The sequence below is a fragment of the Spinacia oleracea genome, chromosome 6, assembly GCF_020520425.1.
Source record: "Spinacia oleracea cultivar Varoflay chromosome 6, BTI_SOV_V1, whole genome shotgun sequence".
NCBI lineage: Eukaryota > Viridiplantae > Streptophyta > Magnoliopsida > Caryophyllales > Amaranthaceae > Spinacia > Spinacia oleracea.
The window spans coordinates 132,633,018-132,650,682 of record NC_079492.1 but is presented as its reverse complement, the minus strand read 5'-3'; the positions used below and the strand labels follow the sequence as shown (position 1 = coordinate 132,650,682).

General features: G+C 36.6%; 2 protein-coding genes across 3 annotated transcripts; one reads left to right on the top strand and one right to left on the bottom strand.

Annotated features, from left to right (window-relative positions):
- Positions 1–1,069: 1,069 nt before the first annotated feature.
- LOC110785866 (3-epi-6-deoxocathasterone 23-monooxygenase CYP90D1) lies at positions 1,070–5,660 on the bottom strand. 2 transcript variants are annotated; one of them, XM_021990382.2, is made up of 9 exons: positions 5,384–5,660; positions 4,953–5,283; positions 4,139–4,288; positions 3,775–4,023; positions 3,266–3,355; positions 2,950–3,135; positions 2,722–2,843; positions 1,728–1,824; positions 1,070–1,296 (listed from the first exon to the last, which is right to left on the bottom strand). In XM_021990382.2, exons 1-8 carry the CDS (start codon positions 5,620–5,622, stop codon positions 1,731–1,733), a joined length of 1,461 nt encoding a protein of 486 aa, XP_021846074.1. In that variant the 5' UTR covers positions 5,623–5,660; the 3' UTR covers positions 1,070–1,296; positions 1,728–1,730. The 2 variants fall into 2 exon arrangements, with proteins under 2 accessions (XP_021846074.1, XP_056686744.1); XM_056830766.1 differs by having other exon boundaries at positions 1,070–1,824.
- Positions 5,661–12,091: 6,431 nt separating this feature from the next.
- On the top strand, positions 12,092–12,808 carry LOC110785827 (uncharacterized). The gene has a single exon (XM_021990340.1). It carries the CDS (start codon positions 12,092–12,094, stop codon positions 12,806–12,808), a length of 717 nt encoding a protein of 238 aa, XP_021846032.1.
- The last annotated feature ends 4,857 nt before the right edge of the window (positions 12,809–17,665 follow it).

The window sequence follows — 17,665 nt, the reverse complement described above, 5'->3', positions numbered from 1 at the left end:
TTATAATTCTATATACGAAGTGATTAATTAGACCTCTGAAAAGTTCAAAGTAACATGCAATATAAGTCTATAAAAGTGAAGTATTACATACTTCCATTACTAGAAAATCTTATGGAAATTTCAAAAACTTTTTGAAGAAAAAATAACACTTCTATTTTTTTTTTTTTTTTTATAAAGCAAAATCATGCATCATTATAAAAACAAAAAAAATAAAAGACATAAAAGTGATGAAGGAAAAACGAATTACAAAGGGAAAAACATGAATAATTTAAAAGATCAACGAATGTCAAATATAATATTAAAAAAACAAAAAAAGTAAAATCTCTTCTTATAATATTAAAAACAAATGTCAAACATGAATATAAAAAGTAAGAAATGTCCTCTTATGAGGATTTGAACCTAGAATGGGTGAGTGGAATAATACTCAAGCAACCATTAAGCCAATGATATTTCATTATCATTATTGTAAGTTAATTTATATATGTTATTTATATTAAGTGCAATTAATTACCTAAATATCACTTTTAATTATTATTTTTTGGAAAATAATGGGGGTTCCTTTGGACCCCTTTGGGGCTAAGTAGATCTGCCCTTGCTTTAGGGCTAATCCGAATTCAAGGCGAGTTGTGGGTGGATAGATTCTAGTCCTATTCCAATTGTTGTTGTGGGGGGTCGAACACGCGGTTCTCCCTACCAAATTCTAGTATTTAAAGGAGTAGAAAATTATGTTGAGTCTATTATTACGTGTTAGTAACTACTCCCTCCGTCCCTATTTGTTCTTTATAGTTTGAGTTTTTTAATTTATCTAAAAAAAATTCCAAACATGAATAACAAAAGGAGACGGAATGATAGAGTATCATTTGTTTGTTTGTTTCATTGAAATTGGTTTATTTAGATCAATCAAGAATTCGACGTTCTATCTGAAGAAAATTACTTTGAAATAACTTTAAACTAAAGCTAATTTATGATACATTTTCTCTACTTTCTCAACATATAGACAATGATAAAACAAAATTATGATACAAAATGAAGCACTTGTAATTAAAGATACCAAATATCTATCCCAAAATGAAAAGAAGGATACGGAGTATTCCGTATATATTTATAGAAGGACAAACTTGTCAGTGCAGTGATGCCCATCCACACGTGTGCAGCTGGAAGGAAGATTTTGTTTGTTTGCTTCATTATCATCTAAAATTGTGTTGATTGCATAAGAGTGAGGGATAAAGTTGGCATTGAAAGAGTCCATTTTTGTTTTTAGCTTTGTTTGTTTGGCAATGTACCCTTACAAGTTACTCCCTCCGTTTCTTTTTGTTGTATCCGTTTCCATTTTAAGCGTTTCATATTGTTGTATCCATTTAGAATCTATTCTATTTTTGGACATACATTTTATCCTAAAATACCCTTACATTTCTATCTAATTACCAAAATACCTAAAGATTCTACCCAAATTCCCACATAATTTTTCCCACCCATAATATTTAATTCTTTTCCCTTCCCCATATACCCACTCTCTCACCTCCTTTATCACCCATCATTATCACTCCTCTCTCTTACCTTATTTCTTTATTATTTTCTCACTCCTTTATTTATTATAATCTCTTACACTCAATCATTTCTCTTACACTCAATCATTACACTTATACCCACACAAACCAATATTCCAATTTTCTTAAAAACCACACCAGATTCCAAATGGATACATCAAAAAGAAATGGAGGGAGTACAACTCAAGGGTCTCTTCTCCTTTTGACCCAAACTGGCATTCCCTTTTTCATCCTTACTGTAGGAAAATGAACTATTGAATCATCCTCAGCCTCCCACCTGCATCAAGGTGCTATTTTTAAATTCAAACCCTAAAATGAAATGTTGTACGAGTACTCTTTTCATACATATGATCAATAAGATAACAATTTACACTTTCGGTGCCACCAACTAGTTTTGAATGACGTGTTACGAAGCTGAAGCATTGAGAGAAACAAATGTTCAAATATTAAGAGGACGCATATAATCCCTCCGTCTCTTATGTGCATTGAGATTTTTCTAAGTTTTCATGTAAACGAGAAAAATTACGTTTATTTATAATGTTTTCACTCTTATCAAAATTCTGACATTGGTAAAATGAGAAAAAAATAATGTCCCTATGGAAAAGTGTGAGGAATTAAATGACCCAATTGGTTTAATTGGTTAATATAATAGTTGGACACAAATTTTGATAGAATATTAAATCATTTATGTGATAATATAAAAGCAAATGTAAAGAACATTTTGAGACACCCAAAATGGAAAACGTAACAAACAAAAAGAGACGGAGGGAGTAGATAACATAACTTATTATTTTCGTAAATTAATAAAGTCGTTAAAGTAGACCTGATCAAATGGCGGGCCGGGCCGGGCCGGGCCTAGGCATAAAAATCAGCCCACTAAGTTGGGCCGGGCCAAGTTTCGGGCCAAAAAATTGTGCCCAACCCCGCTATTTTCGGGCCTAATATACCGGGCTTTTCGAGCCATTCGGGCCGGGTCAACTTTTAAACTAAAAAGTGTAGTTTTGTGTTTCCCAAACCCGTTCAAAAATTTTAAAAATTCGGATCGGGCCGGAAAATTCTTCCCAAACCCGAAAAATATTCGGGTGGGCCGGGCCGGGTTGGTCTTGATCAGGTCTAAGTTAAAGATATTTCATGATGAAGAAAAGAATAAAGTTGAGGATCACATTTTTTTTACCTGAATTTTGTAACAAAATGATGGAGGAAAATGGAGGCTTCCAATCTAGCCAAATCCAAGCCAGGGCAAAGCCTTTGTCCGCCACCAAAAGGGGTGAAGCTACTACTATTTGTATCTTTGTTCTGTTGAAAAATAATCAAGAAATTATAGTAAATATAATACCAAAATCAAGGGAATCAATGATTTCTTAAGCCATCATCTATTAAATAATGTTGAACAAGTTTATACCTGCCATCTCCAAGGATTAAATTGGTAAGGCGTGTCGTATAAGGTGTCATCAAGGTGAACTGATCTAATATAGGTAAGAACACACCATCCCTTCGGTACTAAATACCCTTTTATCTCCACATCTTTCATGGCTTTTCTCATTAACCCCGTGATTATATTTCCCATCCTCAACGTCTCTGTAATTACCTACAAATATGTGCATAAAAAACTAAACTATAAGCTATAAGGAGTATATCGGACTATTAAAAAAATTACCACAAACATGTTGGACCGTTCAGTTTTTAGAGAGAATCTCGTCCCTAAACAACACACGTACCATTTGTGTAAAAGGCAATGAAAGGTAATCATTCCAATACATGGGCTCCCCTAACCTTGCCTTAAGCTTATTAACTTTCACATTCTCCTCCTGCAAAATTTAACAAATTTTCACAATTCGGAAATAAATAAAAAGTCCAGTAAATAAATAATACTCTCTCCATCCGAGAATATTCAAAATGGTTTGACCGACACGACACAGAGTTTGATTCATTGTTATTGACTTATTATTTAATTAGATGGTAGTTGGTAGTGGGGCATTTTTTTTAATATAGGTAGTGGGATGTGTGACAAACTTTTAAGGGGTAGGGAGTGGGGGTGGGATAGTGGAACTTTTTTAATGTTTTTTTTAGGGAGTAGGGATTGATAAGCGAGAAATTGATAAAATATTAATAAAAGTTTAAATATTTAGAAACGTTGCAAGTAATCCAGGACGATCGGAAAGCGTTTGAATATTCCAAGACAGAAGGATTACAAATTTAACATTGGGAACGTTAAAAAGTAACCTACCGTAAATTTTTGGAGGGCTAATGGAGAATCTGATAGATATTTGATGGCAAGAGTAATAAGAAGTGGGACAGAATCTTCCCCTGGAATCATCATATCAATCATATTATCAGACATTAAATCATCTGTTAATTGCCCACTTTGGTCACTTAACAGAACATCTAACACATCATTTGGGTCTGCTCCTTGGATCATTTTATTCCTTTTAGTCACTATTATTTTCTTCATTAGTTTCACCATTTCCTTCTTTGCCTGTATACATACAAATTAAACATAAACATTATCACTAAACGCGCTTGTAAATTGTAATGCTAATGAAAAATAATTAAAGTTAGCGCGATTTCTGAGTTTGGGCATTTTTTTGTACCTGTAATGACCGATAAAGTTGAGTTCCAGGTAAGTTGACAGGCAAGGACATGAGTCCTGAAACAAACTCTTGAAACTGCTTTTTTAAGAAGTGCATTTCCTTCCCTGGATCCAGACTAATCAGTGCTTTTACCAGCACTTGAAAAGCAATCTGATTATTTCCAAAACATAATTATTAGTACTAATTACATTACTTAAGTACTAATTAGACCAAACAAAACAAACAATCGTGCTAACATAGTAGTACATAATCACTTTGGCCCTTTTTTACTAAACACTGCCAATCACTAATCACCCTTACCCAAAAATCACTATTATGATTATGGCATTTTTCATGTTAGACCAAACTCCAACTCAAGGCGGGGTCTAATGTCTAGGGGTCAGATGTACGCAACTTTATCAATATGATTATGGTCGGGAAAGAGGGGCATGCACATGTTTGGATTCATTTTGGATGACAGTAGGAGAGTAATATAATCAACCCATCTATCCATAGCTTATTGGAGACATAACTATCATGCTAACATAGTAGAGTAATATGGTACTTTTTATATAATCAGTTTGGCCGTTCTTTACAGATAGTGATTTTAAACTGCTCTATTCACACATAGGTGTGCCAAAATCAATTTCCGTTTATCTAAACACTACTAATCACTAGTTACACCCTTAGCAAAAATCACTATTACAACCATGTTACACGACACTCTCACCTAAGGGTGGGGTCCAGGCCCGGGGATCGGGTATACGCAACCTCATGATATGATTGGCACGAATGAAATTAGAATTAGGAGTGGGAAAGAGGGTGGGATACTCACATGTTTGGCTTGATTTTGGATGAGAATAGGGGAATGAATATTATCAACCCATGTATCCATAGCTTGTTGGACATAACATTGCATGTCTCTTGTGACCTGAGCTTTAAGATGTGATGATTTGAAGAAAGAAGCAATAAGTCCATGGATTCTCCTTTGCAAACTTCCATTAATGAGAAGGATTGAAGATTTCCCCATTAATTCAGTTAAAGATTTTGGATAACAAGGCACAAACAACTTTGCATCACTCTGTAGTATAAACCTGTTCACCTCTGCGTCCGTTGATATTATGGTTTGTTTCCCAAATATGTGGGACTTGAATACATTACCATACCTATTCAAACAAAATACACCCACAAAAATTAATTAACCTCAAAAGGTATTCAAATCTCTACAAAAATGGTCGAAAAGTACGTGTAGTTTTCGGTACTTACTTACGACGTCGTCTATCCATGAAGCTCTCAGGGTGGTCTGAATAGGCACAAGAGATGAACTCCATGGTTTCCCCAAGAAGTGGCCATCCAAGAGTGCCTAAAGGAAGTGTCCAAGTTAATTTTTTGGGGAAGTTTTTCAATTTGGTATTCCTATAAAGATGGAAAATAATGTAGGACAGAGAAATTGATATTGCGATGACAAGAGATGAAATCAAAGTCCAACTGCAAAGAATGTCCATTTTTGTGGGGGTTTGGTAAGTTGCACTTTCTGCACAGGTTTGAGTGTAGCTTTATAGCACAATATAAAACTCCATATAATGGTTCCATTATTTTTAAGGGCAAATTTGTCAAAAAATATTCGTGTTTTTGCGACAATCTATCTTATTAAAAAACTGTTAGAATTAACTACATTATGAAAATTTATGCTGTAAGACTATGTTTTCCGAGTTTTAAACGTTAGACTCAAATTTTTGGCATTAACGTACTTATGAATCTTACGTGTTATTTAATTTATCATTTTAATTAAAGTCAAAGGTAGTAATATGTGGGACGTGAATACATTATACACCTAGTAATTAAAGTTAATCCCCGAATCTTGAATCAATGTTAATGCTCCAATCAAAGGTATATCTTACAACATTTTTTTTAATAATGTAACTTTCACAAAAACTCAATTTTATAAGTTAGGTTTTTTGACAAATTTACCTTATTTTAATTAGGAAAATTATAAAGTGTTACATAAAACAACCTAAATACGGAAACATTAATTTGTTTATTATGTTAAAATAGTAATTATACTGATCGAACCGTAATTATGACATTTATTACTGAATCAGTTCCAATATAGAAATGTATTAAGTGGTCGTTTACAACTCCAAAGACTACATACTCTATATAATTAACCAGCGTTTTGGTGTTTAGTAGAGGGGCCAGGTAATGATATATAAGTTGCGGTACTTATGAGTTTGCATGGATATGCGCACGGGCGCCGAACTTAGAGATAAAGGGGACTGAATCTTGATTATGTTACTCCGTATCTACCATACATTTCTTTAGACCGTTTTATCATTTCAATACGTAATCTAATCTTAAAACATTCATTCCTATACCTGCCTACCTTTGAAAGACAAAAAACATATTGCTACTATTTGATACTTGCATAGATAGAGTTTCCCAAATTGATACAATAATTATACAGCTCGAATTCACAATTCTTTTATATTTCAAGAAATAAAAACGGAGTAAAAAATATTTGAGAAAACTTAAATCAGTACGTTTTAATATAGTACGTAATTTTTGTATGGTTAATAAGACAGAGAATTTGTTTAATATTACAATATTGTACCATTTAAGATTTATAACAATTGTGTTACAAATGATTTTTTTGCGTAAATAACTACAGTATGTTGTACATCAAGATGAACCTGAAACGATAGAAGTAAGAATGGGTGGACAACATAAAATAGAAGTAAGAATGTGCGGACAACATAAAATGGAAGTAAGAATGTGTGGACAACATGACCTCAAGCGGAAAGATGTTGACTTATACAACCATATGGTAAGTAGGGTGCAAAAGGAATGAAAAGTTTAGGTTAATTATATAATCTATAACAATTAACAAATGAATAACATTATGGAGTACATAGCACCTAGAGCTAAGACTTAAGAGGATCCTATGTTTTTAAGTTGGGGCTTGTTTGTTTGTGTTGAATATAGTCAAAGTGATTACGTACTTTACCTAGAGGTGTCAAAAGCTGACCCGACCCGAAAACATCACCTGGTTCGAACTCTAACCGAACTGGTTTGATCTGGAAAATTCAGGACCCAAACTCGATCTTTAACCGATTGGACTCTACCCGACATCCGTTTCACCCGATCTGAACTCTACCCGTAACCAGTTTGATCCGACTCGAACTTCACCTGTCACCGCTTGGATTCCACCCAAACTCCACCCGACACCGGTTTGACCCGACCATAACTTCACCGGACACCGATTTTACCCGATAAATATCTGATTTGACCCGATTTGGTTTGACCCGAATTGTTATCTAATCGACACCGGTTTGACCCGACCTAAACTCCACCCGACACCTATTTGACCCGATTTGATTTCACCCGAACAATTACTAACCAAACTAGTATTGAACCATCATGGTTTTAACCTAATCTATATCCGACCCACTTAATTTTAACTTCAAATTTTTTATTACTCAAATTCATGTATTTATTTATTTTTACTTAACAACCTATTTTCCCTTTCTAATTCAAAATAGAATATTGAATTGATAATCTAATTTAGTTAACTTCACTTTTCTTTACTTATAAAGTACTTAGAACGTTATAATTACTTTATTAAATTCTATGTTTACTATCCATAAATGTAAATATGAAGTATAAATTTGCACAGTTTATATTTAGCACTCTGATTACATGGTATATCATAATATATTAAGGTAGATACAATGTATACAGCTTGACTGCTACAAAATTGTCATTGACTCAGGCTTATATTGTTTTTAAAACTTGGTGTATATTGCATCAAGTATTTTTATACAAGCTTTATCAACTAGTAGTATTACTTAGTAATATTAAATAAATTTAAAATTAAGTAATTGTTAACCTATTAACTTTACTAATTAAAAGGATATGTACTAAATGAGAGTTGTTATTATAATTCTTAAATGCAAATAGAAACTACAGTATTCAGAACAGCGTCCATTATTCTTAAACTAGCTCCATAATTACAAAATACTGGATTCGTTGTTAATTGTGATTACAAATTGATCCGGAATCATAAAATCATTAACCACAAAAATGCTCGCTCAACAATTGACAACGAACCGGGAACATTCGAGATTAATTGACGGCTTGCTTGCAAATTTTTAATGGGTTTTTTGGGTTTCTATGGCTAATCAACAGGAGGAATATTAAGGGGGTTTCGGTGTTGTCTGATGGGGTATTCGGACGACGCATATGGTAGGCGGTCGTCAATAGCGCTGGTTGGTGGGATTTGGAGGTCCGAAAAGCAGAGAAGGGAAGAGCAGCTTGAAAAAGAGGGAGGGAGGGAGAGAAGAGGAGTGGGAGGCGGGTAGGTTGAGGGTAAAGGGTTTTAAGGAGTAAGTTTTTATAGTAAGGTCACGATCTGTGTATTGGGGGGTGATTTGTTGAGAGCCGTTGATTTTGTTTAATCAACTGTGTGATTTTCATTGAAGAGAGTTGTGTGGATTATGTTTTCTCTTTGCGACTTTGAAAATTAATAAAGCATCCTTTTGGTTCAATTTAATTCGTAAATATTAATTTGTCAAACTAAAACTTTTTTTTTTGTGTTAGCACTCGGTTTATCTTTAGGGTTAATCCGGATTCGGGGCAAGTTATGGGTGGATAGGTTCCAGTCCCCTCGCAATTGTTGTTGCGGGGGATCGAACACGAGTTCTCCCTACCATGTGAAAAGGGTAGGCAATACAGTAGCTCACCATGTGGAAAGGTGGGATACTAGTAGTAGTTCGGAAGTAATTTGTATGAACTTAAATGAACTTATCTGAACTTGACTAAACTTATCTGAACTTATTAAAACTTATTTTGTCTGAAATAAACTAATTTGTGTGTGAAAACGTCTGAACAAAACTTATTTCTGCTGAACTTATATTATCTGAACTTAAGTGAACTTATCTAAACTTATTTTGTCTGAAATAAGTCAAAACAAGTCCAAAAGAACAGTGCCTAGATGTGGTCAACGGGTTGTATTTGGTTTCAAACCTAATACAGATCGGAATATAATAATTACATATTGGTTCTTATTACGTATTGTATTGTTGGATACTTATAGTCTTATACGAGTATAAGTTATATGAAGTGCTCTATAGAATATATATTTCGTATTAATTAGTCGTTCAACACATTGATCTCTAATGATATATATAGTCAACTAAAAGAGATCTCATAGATTACGTCCCTGCATGTGTCTCATTATAATGTTATCAGATCCAATTAACTATTTACAGTTAAGTACTTTGTATACTAGTAATAATTGACCAATGTTTAATGATATAATCCAACTCCTAATAGTTATTTCCGCCTAGTTGTTATACTTTCAATTCTTACACTTGTAGAGTACGTTAATGTCTTGTGAATTTTGCGTTCTTATATGTCATTATGATCGTTAACACTTGACATATTGGTCGTGTTTGGTTTCCTGTCGACTGATACAATCTCATAGATTTATTGTTTCATACTTTAATGTACTCGATATAGCGTTATCAGTTTCAATTACCTATTTCTTGTTAATCAAGTACTTGTATACATGTAATAATCATTAAATGTCTAATGATATGATCAAATTCATGATATAAAAATGAATACTATGTTCTTTAAACCTGTTAGGACTACTAGTAAATTGAAGAATTGTTGTGATAAGTTATACGGAGTAGTTGTTTAACTACATTTGGAGTATATATTATGATGTATGTTCTTATACACTATAATCGTTATTATTTAGTAAGTTGAATTTCGTGTTAACTTAAAGAGTTATATTCTTAATTTCTTATAGATTTACATATATTGTATATCTATTATTTACATATGGTTCTCGTTATATAATCATTAATCATCTAATAACTTAAAACAAATATTGATATAAAATTATAACGATGTTGTAGTTTAGTAAATTTAAAATACTCGTAAATACGTAGATTAATAACTTGTCTAATTAGAAATAGAATGGAAAAAGTAATCGATAATGACTTGAAAAGATCTAGAATGAAATCGATTCAACCCGAGACCTAACTGAAATGACCCGAACCGATATCGAACTGGTACTGAATTAACCTGAACTGAAATGACCCGAGTCAAAGTCTACCCGACCCAAAGTTACCCGACCCGGGTTTGACCCGACAAATCCCGTTTAGAACCCGACCCGGGAACACCGGGTCCGTTTTTTACCCGAATCGAACTTGAACCGACCCGAAATTTACCCGGACCCGACAACAATTGACCTGAAATTGACCCGAACCGAATAGACCCGACCCAAACCCGATCTGATCCCGATAACTTTTGATCCGAACTTGACCCGAACCGAATAGACCCGAACTGTCATGGGTCAACCCATAACCCATCCGGTGACCCGATTTGACACCTCTAACTTTACCCATAACCACATAAATATATGCAATGAGGGTTTATATCCCGTGTTTTATGGGGGTTTTATTTAATAATTTAATTTAACAAGACGAGCCCTTAATTTTAAGGCCGGCCATTAGTCCTTATTGGTGGTTACGGTACTTTAGAATGGTCGTTCTCAACCACGGTAGTCGGTAGATGGTCCAATATTTACATGCATTTTCCTACAACCTTACAAACTTACTTACATTGATAGATCAAAAACCATACTAGTACATTGGATTATCCATATTTCCATGTTCATTTGCTTCACACATTTCTTAATTAAGATAGATATATAGATGTTTGGTCAATTTGAGTTTGTAATTTGAAGAAAACTAGTGGTTGTTGAAACATACTTTATCTTCTATTAATACGTGAGTTGTCTCATTTTGGATAAAGAAAAGAGAAAAAACACCAATATCAACTTATATGCTACTTAAACGGGTTATATCTCTAGTGTTTGTGTGAGAATTTTTAACTAAATTAGCTCGTTAGTTTTTTTTGGTGCGAATGAACCATGAGGACAATATAAATTACAAAAGGGTGCGGAGAGATTCGAACCTGAGACCTATTGTACACAGGCCCTCACTGTTAACCACTAGATCAAGACATTATTAGTAAATTAACTCGTTAGTGGTTACGAGTACTTGATAAAACTTAACATGCGAATTATCGCCATTTTTGGCGGCTCTTTACGATCATATTTATGTATAGACAATAGATGGCTACAAGCCAAGGGAAAACCATGATTTAGTGGGATTAAGGGCGTCCCCTTCCCCTCGTGCGGCCATGTGATGATTAAAATGTAAACTCACATTTCCCTATCATAACAAACTAACCAACAAAATATAACTCTGAAATCGACCTCCCCTAAAATCCACATATTGACAGGCCAAGGTTGGAAGAGATTACTTGAGATAATGGGTTCCTCCATTCCCATCATTTTAAATGCATTAATTAATTTATTATTATGAACAAGTAGCACATTTCCCTCCGTGACTAATTATTAGGTGGTCATCCTATACATAAATATAATCTTTACATAAATTTACAAGTCTTAAATGAATTTGGCGGTGAACAGCTAAATTAGATTGAATCCTAAGAAGTCTTAACAACAATTTAATTATTAAAATGTTAATAAAATGTTGACATATCATTTGAAGAAAGTCTTAAGATAAGACCCTTTTAAACATTTGTTTTCATTTGTTATATGATCAAGTGGTTAGTTATCCCATATTAACTCATAATATTACCAACTCGCTTTGTTACCCATAGTACAAAATATCGAGGAGAAGAGGGTAAGATGGATGAAATACCCAACAACGAATATAAATAATACAATGAAAGATTGAGAGGTCGTGACAGAACATTGAAAATAAAAAGGAACAGATGAACCGATGAACATAAAAGATATAAAGTATATGAAGAAAAGAGGAGGCTATAATTAAGAAATTAGGACGATGCACATGAATAACTCATAACTAAGAGAAAAGTTAGAGAGAGAAAAGAGAGAAAAGAGTTCATCTTCAAGTTGTCTTCCTTGGTTACGTAATGGAGGTATCCACTCCTTCGGAGCCTCCAGATAAGGTTATGCATGATGCAACGCATGTCAATAAAGCGACGGCTCAGGCTAAGGGCTCGCAATCATTCAGGGAGGTGGTTGCGTCTTCATCCCAATGGTTTGCAGAGGCAAGGAAAATTGTGTCCGCATCACGGGATTGGGAGGATGGTGATGAGTTAAGTCCAGAGGGTGGTTTGGCGGTCAAGTTCGACAAACTAACCTTGGACAGGTTAAGATCGCCATGGAGGTTAACTTTGATGGGGAAATGTCTTGGGATCAAGGTTCGTTCAGCATACATGGAATCTAGAGTTCGAGCTATGTGGAGGATTAAGGGATCCTTAGAGGTTATAGATGTTGGGCATGATGTGTTTTTGTTTAGGTTTACTCAGCCGGATGATTTTGAAAGGGCACTTTTTGGTGGCCCGTGGTTCATACTTGATCACTATCTTATGATTTCTACATGGAAACCAAATTTCCGGCCGTCAAAGGATGGTTTTGATACTATGTCGGTTTGGATACGTATTGATGAACTTCCAGTTGAATATTATGATAAGGAGGCACTCTTTGCGATTGCACAGTTGGTTGGTAAGCCGATCCGGGTGGACTATGCAACCGATAAGGTCACTAGGGGTCGTTATGCAAGAGTTTGTGTGGAAATAATGTTGTCAAAACCTTTGATCACAAAGGTTTGGATTGGTGGGGCCTGACAATCCATTTTGTATGAAAATGTTTCATCTCTTTGTTTTTCCTGTGGTCGGATAGGTCATGTGGCACACGATTGCGTAGTGGGCACGACTGAATCTAGTATGCATAAGGGTAAGGGAAAGATGGATCATGGAGAGGGGAATGCAAAAAGCAATATCATGCATGGATCAATGGCGCCAACTAGTGTGGAATTGGATGAGGGGGGCGTACAGGAGACGGACTATGGACCGTGGACTCTGGTTAATCGCAGGTCAAGGCCCAAAGCTCGATCCAATGAGAAGGTTGGGCCTCATTCCCAAATTAATGAGTACAAAAAAGGGGTTGGTTTAAGAGGAGTACGGAATACGATTGGTGGAGTAGGTGTTTTCCAAGAAGGTTCGCAACGGAAAAGTAATTTTCATGCAACTAAATCTCACATTGCTGCTCCCAATTCTTCTAATGATGAGGTTTGTCCTACTTCAGCAAGTAAAGGGGGGGAGGGAAGTTCAGGAGGCGCCGTCCACGTGGTAGAACAGAACCAACACTTGGCCATTAACTCTTTGGCTTCTCCTCTCAATACTACTCCAGAAGTGTTTTTAACCCCAGCAGTTAACCAAGTTAACACCCTTCCCCAACACTCTCTCAACCTTTCACCTTCTCCGGTTATTCCTTCTCTTTCTCCCCAAGACTGCTCTGTTTTAAGTGATAGTAATGGCCAACGATCAATCCCCGAAATCAGCATGCATGAAAGCGAGTCAGGGGCGGAAGGGATCTTGGAGGAGGGACGGTCAAGCTTGGATTCAGAGAGGCCCGCGATTTTTTCAGTCCAGAGGAGTTCCGACGGATGTGATAGAAGTTCCAAGGGTGTCGGGTTCGATCTTTCAACCGGAGCTGTTGCAGCTGATGCCGATGGACTCAGGGACATCTCAATGTGCGACGGAGAGAGACAAGAGGAGGGAGAGGTGCAGCCCGGGTTCGGAAGCGAGAGCGCTGTTGGCGGAGTTGCAGAGACAGGAACAGTTGTATACGGGTCCGATACCTCGGCCCAGGTTGGAGATACCAAGGAATTTCAGCAAAACATTGTTGCCAGGCACGGAACCAGATTTCAATCCAATCAATATGACTCCTCATCTTCATCCGGAGTTGCCAAAAGAGGTACCCATCACACCTTTACAATTCGAAACACAAGGGCAAGAAATGGGACGGTCGGGACACCATACGGCGTTGTACGAAACTCAACAAGAAGTGGTCGGAGTGCAAATACAGGGGAGGTATTATCGTCAAATGTTGGAACCTCTGAAAATCTTCACGTACGTGACTCCGATCAGATTGGAGGATTTAGGGATGATGGGGCTCTCGTACCATTGGAGGGATTGGGAGGAGTTCTTCCTTCCCCTGAATGCGGGGCCGGGAGATGAACCAAGGGCGACGGTACAACGCCCGTTACCTAATTTAAAGATGAAGGTGTGTGTTTGGAATGTAAGAGGGGCGTCGAGGGATGGTTTTATTCCGACTGCTTGGAACATCATTGAATCGCAACATCCGTCAATTTTTATTTTGTTGGAAACCAAGAGTGATGATTATCGTGCGAAGGAGGTAATGATGCAGTTACGTTTTACACAGTTCAAGGTCATTTCTCCGACGGATAAGAGAGGTGGAATTTGGTTGTTTTGGAAGAATTCAATCGATTTGGTATTATTCTTTGAGGATGTGAATCAATTTCATGTTCTGTTCCACTTCGAAAATGTAAGGCCGGAGGTCCTGATCACTGGATTACATGCTCCAAGTGTTCCGGGTCCAAGGCATGCCTTATGGAGAAACATGGCGGATAATTTACCACCGCCTGACACTCCTTGGTTAATGGTGGGTGATATGAATGAGGTCACGTCGCAGTCCGAGAAAATGGGAGGGCGTCCGTTTCGTAGTGGGCAATGCAAGGATTTGAGGAACTTTATGGATGCAGCGGGTTTGGTGGATTTGGGCTACCATGGCAATCCATACACTTGGACCAACGCGCGCGATGGGGCAGGCTTAATCAGAGAGAGGTTGGATCGGGCGCTTGCGAATTCTCCGTGGTTGGACATTTTCCCGCATACCCAGGTACATCATCTTCCTCGTACTCACTCTGATCATTGCCCTATTATTGTTTCATTGCATCATGATATAGTTGAAGGTCCATTTCCTTTTCGATGTAAAGAGGTTTGGATGGAACACCCCCAGTTTAAGGACTTCTTTTTGCATAATTGGTCTGACTGTGAGTTTGATTTCATTAGAGGGCGGGACAGTTTTTTAAAAAACATTGTTGGTTGGAATAGTAATGTGTTTGGTAACTTACGACTGCAAAAAAAACGGTTATTGGCGCGTATCAACGGTATTCAATTGGCTTTATCTAAATCGTATAGTCGGTTTTTGGTTAATCTAGAACGAGATTTGCTTAATCAGCTTAATAGCATTTTTAGGAAGGAATGTTTAATTTGGGCTCAAAAGGCCGGATTAAATTGGAGGAAATTCGGGGATTATAATACCAAATATTTTCACATTATTGCTAAAGTTAGGAAAAGTAGAGGGAAAATTTTAACTCTAAAAAATGGGGATGGTGTTTGGGTTACGGAGGGGGAAGTGCTTAAAGATATGGCTGTTTCCTATTTTGATACTCTTTTCCAAACGTCTTTGATTAGAAGTGTTTTGGGGGTTTCATATCCTAATGTTAACAAGTTATCTGATGAGGATAGGTTGGGTTTACTTAAACCGATCTCTAAGGATGAAGTTTGGCATAATTTAAGGTTAATGGACCCAATTAAGAGCCCTGGTCCGGATGGCATTCAGCCCATTTTCTTTCAGAGATATTGGGCTGAGCTTGGAGATAGTATATTTAAGTTTTGTAGTTCCTGTTTTTTATCTGCGGCCATCCCGTCGGATATTAATCGTTCATTTATTACTCTTATTCCAAAGGTGGACGCTCCTGAAAGTATGCGGGACTTTAGACCCATCGGATTATGTAACACTATTTATAAGCTTATTACTAAAATTATTACCACTCGTGTCCGACCAATTCTGGGTAAGTTAATTAGTCCGTTTCAGTCCAGTTTCATTCCGGGGCGGGGAATTGAGGATAATATAATTTTAGTGAAGGAAATGGCTCATGTTTTCCATAAAAGTAAAAAGGGTAAGAAAATAATGGCTCTTAAGCTTGATCTAACTAAGGCTTACGATAGTTTGGAATGGAGCTTTATTCGGGATACCTTGAGTAGCTTTGGATTTCCTTCCCAGTTAATAAGTCTAATTATGTCTTGCATTACTACTCCCCGTATTAATGTTCTTTGGAATGGCGCAATAACTAGAGAGTTTTGTCCGTCTAGGGGTATTCGTCAAGGGGATCCTCTTTCTTCCTACATTTTTGTGTTGTGTCTAGATAGGCTTTCCATGCTTATTCAAAATGAGGTCGACTTAGGTCATTGGAAGCCGATTACTCTTTCTAGGACGGTTAAAATTTCTCATGTTTTTTATGCGGATGATGTTTTCCTTTTTGGGCATGCAACGCCTCAAAACATGGGGAGTATGCTTGAGGTTCTTAAGGGGTTTGGGGAGATATCGGGGTTGAGAATTAATATGCAAAAGTCCAGTTTAATATTTCCAACTCACATGTCTCATGTTGTTCGGAATTCTATTGCAAATCCCCATGGTCTGAAAGTGACTTCTTCCTTCGGCAAGTATTTAGGGGTAGATATTAGGCCGAATAAATTGAAAATCGCTAATTTTGTGGGCTTGCTAGATAAAACTATGGATAGGATTAAAGGTTGGCAAGCAAAGTTATTAAATATGGCGGGGCGGTGCACTTTACTCAAATCGGTGCTTAATACTTATCCCCTTTACAATATGCAAACCTCTTTGTTGCCGGTTCGTGTTATAAATAGTTTAGAGAAATCAAGTAGGAAATTTTTGTGGAATAAGGTGGATAGGTCTAGGTTTATGGTTCGTACGAGTTGGGCTAATGTTACTAAACCTCTTTCGATGGGAGGGTTGGGAATAAGACGACTAAAAGAGTGGAATTTAGCTTTTATGGCCAAATTGGGATGGAAAATGCTTACATGTTCGGAAAAGATTTGGGTTAGACTTTTTAATGAGAAATATCTTAGAAGGGCTAATTTTCTCGACTGTATTCCAGGGTCGCACCATTCCCCCATGTGGAGGGATATTCTTAAAGGTTGTTCTTTGCTTCAAAAGGGGCTTATAGTGGGTATTGGGAATGGTCGTTCTACGTCACTTTGGTATCATCATTGGGTAGGATCGGCACCGCTGTACAAGTTGATAGATAAGGATATTCCGGACCGTATAGCGCAGTTCTTAGTCAATGATATTATTCGACATGGGACATGGGATTTCACTAAAGTGTCTCATTTCATACCACCTGATATTTGTGATATGATTAGGCTGGTTCCTTTAGCCACTTGTTCCAATGTGGAGGATTTCACTAGATGGGTTTATACTAAGAATGGTGTTTTCACAATTAAGTCTGCTTATTTCCTTCAGCTTCAGAATAATGACACTCATACCCAGCTTTCGCAACTCTTTCAATGGAAGTCTATTTGGAGAATTAAAGTTCCTTTTAAGTATAAAATGCTTTTGTGGAATGCTTGTCATGAGATTTTGCCGGTGGCTGAGATGTTGCATTTGAAGCTGGATTATATCTCTCCCAATTGCACTCGTTGCAATTTAGTGGCTGAAAATCACATCCATTTATTTAGGGATTGTGGGGATTCTAGTATTTTGTGGAATTATATTTTTACTCGTCTCCTTCCAAATCACAGGATTCAGTTGCACACTTTTTTCAGCTTGGGATGGGGGGATTGGTTATGGTTTAATTTGAATCAAGGGTCTGC

Coding starts and splice junctions, on each gene's coding strand:
- LOC110785827 (XM_021990340.1), top strand. CDS start 12,092: ATGGAGGTATCCACTCCTTCGGAGCCTCCAGATAAGGTTATGCATGAT.
- LOC110785866 (XM_056830766.1), bottom strand. CDS start 5,622: ATGGACATTCTTTGCAGTTGGACTTTGATTTCATCTCTTGTCATCGCA. Junction 4,024..4,138: donor AACTTTATCGGTCATTACAG/GTACAAAAAAAT, acceptor GTATGTATACAG/GCAAAGAAGGAAATGGTGAA. Junction 3,356..3,774: donor TAGCCCTCCAAAAATTTACG/GTAGGTTACTTT, acceptor TAAATTTTGCAG/GAGGAGAATGTGAAAGTTAA.